This window comes from Egretta garzetta, unplaced genomic scaffold, assembly GCF_000687185.1.
Source record: "Egretta garzetta isolate BGI_Z169 unplaced genomic scaffold, ASM68718v1 scaffold404, whole genome shotgun sequence".
NCBI lineage: Eukaryota > Metazoa > Chordata > Aves > Pelecaniformes > Ardeidae > Egretta > Egretta garzetta.
Window position 1 is genome coordinate 1,572,975 of NW_009259323.1, and position 5,559 is coordinate 1,578,533.

The window sequence follows — 5,559 nt, forward strand, 5'->3', positions numbered from 1 at the left end:
GGACACAAACTGAATTTGCAGCTTCTTGCTCAGGACCAAAGCCCCTAACCAGCCACGCACCAGTACTCATACTGCACACTCCTGCCTGTCTGGAGATGGGCAAGTAGTGGAAGGGGCTAAAGGGAAGTATTCTCTTAACCATGGTCTATACAATCAGCACAGACCCTGGGCAAGGCTTCCCGTTCATGTACAAATGTTTGGAGAGTGGCAGCTACTCCACAGGGTCCCACCAAAACAGAGAGGTGGCCCCAAAATGGCACATGCCCCTTCTCCAGAGAAAGCCTCACCATTTTGAGAGATAAAACTCATAGAACTTGACTGGGCATCGAAGTGGGTTCATCCTGTTCTCCCGCTGCTCCAGCATTGGTACCTCCTCCTCACGCTTCCGTTTTCCAGAGCCACCATCTGCAGAGTGGGAGAGAGCAGGATCACAGCTGGGACCCGATGGGGGAGGCAGGGATAGGGACAGGGAGATGCTCCATCATACCCTACCTCGGCCTTTCTTCTGCTTGGCAGGAGCATAGTAGCGGATGCTCACCACCTTAGTCATGCCACGGGCTGTGGTGCACTTGCGGGACTGGCGCACCACATTGGTGAAAGAGAGCTGCATGTGCTCCTCTGCTGTCTGCAGTCCAAAGAACTTGGTGTTGAAGAACATGAGGGTGTTGAGGAGCACGAAGGGTGAGTAAACGCCCAGCTGCTTGCACTCCCAGAGGTGCTCCTCCTCGACACGTGAGAAAACTGTGTCTGCAATGCAGAGGAAGACCCAGGTCACATCAACAGTGGCCTTGTGGCAATCCCTTCACACTGCCCAGGCAAGCTCACTGCAAAAGGCTGATGCTTCACAACATCCCCTTCTCCACAAGGTTACTTCTCCAGAAACATCAGCAGAGCTAGATGCTGGCTCTGCCTAGCCACAAGCCACCCCAGAGCACAGCCAAACCACAGGCCAGAACCCAAATCAATCCTAAACACTCATCCCTATAGATGGCCACAAAGCGAAGTCCAGGTCAGTGCTCCATCACACTCAGTGTGAGATGAAGGAAAAGCAGCAGGCAGGACAGACATGGCCAGCTCCTGCCTAGACACACAGGTCTGGAGCTGAATGCCAATATGCAGAGGTGAGGCTGGACCTGTGAACTAGCCACTGACAAAACACAACAGGGAAGGCAGCTCAGATCACAGCATCATGAAAAGTCTCTGCAGAGCTCTAAGTTAGTCCACTCACAAGGCAGCAGCATGGCAACCCTGGCCAACACTTAGCACAGGGTGCAGGGCTTGCCCATGTGCTGGGAACACAAAGGCATGGGCCTGGTTGCCTCCTGGCTTGGTATCCTCTTTGCCAAAGGATGGAGACATCACTGTGAAGTGCTGTAAATATTCAAGCTGTCCCAGGATACAAAGCAGCCATGCTCTGGCTCCCCAGCTACCCTGACTCTGGGCAGCAGAAGCTGCTGAGGCATAAACCAGGCTGGCCCCACTGTTGGTATGGGTCAGTACGACCCCAAGACACAGTGGGACTGTGCTGCCTATGCCAAGGGAAGAGGGTTGAGGCTGGGGGAGCAGAATCAGACTGGAGGATCCAAGGCTAGAAGCACAAACTGGGTACGTGCAGTGACAGAAGGTACACTGGAGACACATACTATTTGGTAAGATTGTGGGTTGCCAGCCGCTCAGGGACTTGTTCAGCTCCTGCACGAAGGTCAGGTAGTAAAGGTCTGTAAATATATTCACCATACGATTGTTCTCGAGCAGGTACTAGAAAGGACAGAACACACAGTCAAGAGAGACATGGCAGCACCTGGAATGCAAACCCTCCCCAGAATGCCCAGGGCACACATGCAGAGCACCCCTCCTTGTACAACTACAGCTGCAGAGCAGATGCCCAAAACCAGCCACTTCTGAGACCTGCAAGGAAAACCCTGGGACATGACAAAGCAGACTTGGTGCTGAAGTGACTGAGTTTGGGGAGATCGCCCAACCTTCCTCAAGGATGTGCAAGAAGGGCGCAAGGCTGGGGAATAGCTGTCACCCTACACACTGGGCTTAGGAACAAAGACCAAACCAGATGGGCTGCTGTCCTGGGGTGAGGCACTGAAGGAAAGTCCAGTGAGCCTCTCTGGGTCTCCAGAATGCAGAATAAAGGGTATAAGCTCCCCATACCAGATCTGACCCCCAGGTTTGGCTGTGGAAGACTCCAGGGCAGCAAGCCCTCCCTCACCTGCTGGATGCCAAGGCAGAGGTAATAGATGCTGTCCGGTTCGTAGCGCTCCCCATTGGGCCTTGTTATCTCCTTGACAAACTGAGCCAGGCCATAGTTGAGCTCAGCTGCTGTGCAGGCCAAGATATCTTCCTTGATCCTCATGGGCTTGGCTGTGGAGACAAGCACAGCAGCCTCAGACAATAACCTGCAAGGCCAGGAGCACCTCAACACCCTGGGACTCAGCTTCTGGGAGGTTTCTACCACTCCACCCCATCCAGACAGGGCACTTACGGCCAAAGCGTAGCTCCTCTCCCTTGCTGGTCTCTCCTCCTGCATACTTGGCTTGCACCCAGGACTTCCAGGCATTCACACCATATGAGTAGTTCAGCACTGTGCAACTGGGCTGGCTGCTCATTGAGTCCCGGGAACAGCTTTCAGAGAGCACCAGGCGCTTCTGCCCCTGCAGAGAGGTGTACTGTGAGACTGGGCACCTACTTGGTACAGATGCAAGAGTCCTGGCCACCCCTCAGACTTGCCAACTGCCAGCTCCCTCCCAGTGTGCCTTTACCTGTGCCAGCAGGCACCCTTCTGCTGACAGCCAAGCCAACAAGGCCCATTAGTTACGATCTGTGGTATTCAAAACTCCTCCGAAGTGACAGGCAAGTACTTTCATTCAAGTAGCAGCCCACAGGCCAGGCATGTCCTGAAGGGAGAGGACACAACCTCCCCAGCACACCAAAGGCTCTGGCACACTTCACCTCCCACATACGTCCCAGATGGCAGCTCCCACTCCAAACCCAAAGAACTTTAAGCAGGCAGTACCCACAGAGAGCTCACCTTTCGGACAGCACGAGGCAGATCTTGCTCTGTGGACACATCATCTGGTCCCACCAGCCCACAGTCAAAGAGGAAGTCCACACTGGGGTTGATGTCTAGAGGGTCTGAAAGGAAACACAGGCAGAAAAGCTCAGCTGAGACTTTTCATCCTGTCCTGTGCCAGCCTCATTCTTACAGCAAGATGAAGAGGGAACATGCAGCCCAACGCTTCACATGCTCCACCACTGCCTGGCATGAACTTTCAGCCACAGCCCAAAGGAAATACAGCTCTAGCAAATGATGCTAAGCTTTCTCAGACTAACTAGAGCCCCACATTCTCCCCTCTGACAGTTTTTTGTTTATTTGTTTAAACCCGAGGAACATTCCTCATCCCCTTGTGCCAAGCCATCACTGGGGACAGCCTGGCAGAGACACCTCAATTCTCTGTCCTTTGCTGCTAGCATCCTGCCTCAGCACTGCTGTGCTCCTGGCAAGTCCCTGCCTCTTCTTCCACCTTCTGCCCGCTAATGGATACTCAGCAATACTGCCATCTACCAGGATGTCGTGCCCCATCCAGGTCTCTCTATCACCTTGATGGATCCTCTGGAATCATCATCCACAAACACCACCACCCTGCTTTCTGTGCTGTTAAAATCAGCTTCTCATTCCCCCTTCTTTGCAGACCTATGTTTTCAACAGGTCAGTTTGTCTAGACAAACACACACTCCTTCAAAAGTGGTGGTCTCCTCGCCCCTGCTGTGAGCAGTCATCTGCAAGACTCTCAGTTCCTGGCCTCAAGCCTGGTCAGTCAGAGGGCATGGGAAGGTAAGTTCACACAGCTCTTAATGCTGCTGGCAACAGCTGGCCAAGGGCAGCGGGAGGACCCTGCTGCAGCATGAGCAGCCCTGCATGCCTGCTTCACCCAGCTCTTACTCTTAGGGAAGTCAGCCTCCAGGTCCTGTCCCGGCTCATCGAGGACATTTGCCATCTTGACAGCCATAGCCAACACATCATCCCGTGCTGGTCCAAACAGATCACAGTCCTCCAGGAGACCCTCTGCACTCTGGTTACTCACCAGGTCTGCAATGCAAAAGCAGCTCATAAACCCAACTTTCAAATCTTTTGTGTTTCCCTTGCGACAGTCAGGCTCCCTGCAGCAGTCCTGTGCTCAGAGCAGCCCCATGACATCTGCACTGCCCAGTTTTCCCTGGACAGCAAGACATTGGACACTTGTCCTCTCCCCAGCCACAGCCCTAGTCACTGGGGCTTGAGAAATGCAGCCCCGAAGTAAAGAGACCTGCGAGGTCAGGACTGCTAATCTTCTGGCTGGGAAGCTGCTTTAGGTAAGACCCTGGACAGCCACCTGAATAAACTAAGCGCTGCACATATACTGTAAGACTGGCACCCTGAAAAGGGACAGTAGCAGACACTGCTCCCTGCTGCAGCTCTTCCCTCCTGGTACCTCCTCAGCAGAAGTTGAGGACTTGCTCTTCCCTGCTCCCTTTTCAAAGGCTCTGGGGGATCTGCAATCCAGGATGATGCTCTAGCTCCAAAAGCCAGCAAACCCCACATGATCCCAGCTGTTGGGCCACACCAAGCCATGGCAGAACCTACCACACAGGTCTGAGGAGGCCTTGTCCAGTTCCTCAGCTTCTGCAATCATCTCAGCCATGGCCAGGATGTCAGCCTCCAGGGGATTGGAGGGGATCTTCACCTTCAGCTCCTCAATGGTCTCCACAATCTTATCTGTGCTCTCCAGTGTGGTGGGCAGGAACATTGGCACAGGCACCTGTCGACATCAGCACACCAGGCAGAAAACTGACACTCAGCCGACTGATGTAAAAGCAGAGGCAGGAGAAGAGGACAAACAGAGAAGCAGGAAGGCTGCAGCAAGGCAGGATAGAGACAGTAGGAGAACACGAGCAGGTGGAGTGTGTCGCTTACCGGGACAGGCATGGAGAAAGGCACAGGTACTTTCTGGCAGTACATATGCATAGGCACAGGCACGAAGATCGGGACGGGGATTGGCAACACAATCACCTGGGGCTTCCAGTCAGCCTCTGACAAGAGCAAAAGTATATCAGTGAGCTTGCTCCCAGCAGCTCCTCCACCCAGCCCCACTGCACACTGCCATGCCCCCAGCCATCCAGCACCATGGCCCTTCAAGCCACTAGCTTCTGTGACTCATGGGCAGAGCTGGAGCAGCAGCAAGCCAAACAGCCCTACAACAAGAGAGGCTTGCCTTAGCCAGGGGTGCAAGCCCTGCTCTTACATGGCCCTGCTGAGAGATCTAATTGCCTTACATATGCTGGGGACCGCACACATGTCTGACAGGAGCTACAGTGAGACCTGCTCAGCACATGGCCCCTCAGACAAGCTGACAATCTCCAGAGGAACAGGAGCTGTCCCACAAGAAGTGGGATCATGATGCAGTGCTCTCCGTGTCTCTCCTTTTGTGCTGATGGAAATGGGCTCCCTACCTCCAGTCTTGCCATGTGTGCCCTGCACTGCCCTGAGACTCCTCAACATGCTGCCAAAAC

General features: G+C 54.0%; 1 protein-coding gene across 1 annotated transcript in view; it reads right to left on the reverse strand.

The window, feature by feature from the left end:
- The window catches only part of ZMYM3 (zinc finger MYM-type containing 3), a 24,375-nt gene that overhangs the window by 1,761 nt on the left and 17,055 nt on the right, over window positions 1-5,559 (reverse strand). Inside the window, 8 exon segments of the mRNA XM_035892115.1 lie at window positions 288-405; window positions 493-747; window positions 1,644-1,758; window positions 2,222-2,373; window positions 2,495-2,663; window positions 3,041-3,144; window positions 3,953-4,099; window positions 4,634-4,808. Coding sequence (XP_035748008.1) covers window positions 288-405; window positions 493-747; window positions 1,644-1,758; window positions 2,222-2,373; window positions 2,495-2,663; window positions 3,041-3,144; window positions 3,953-4,099; window positions 4,634-4,808 — 1,235 coding nt within the window.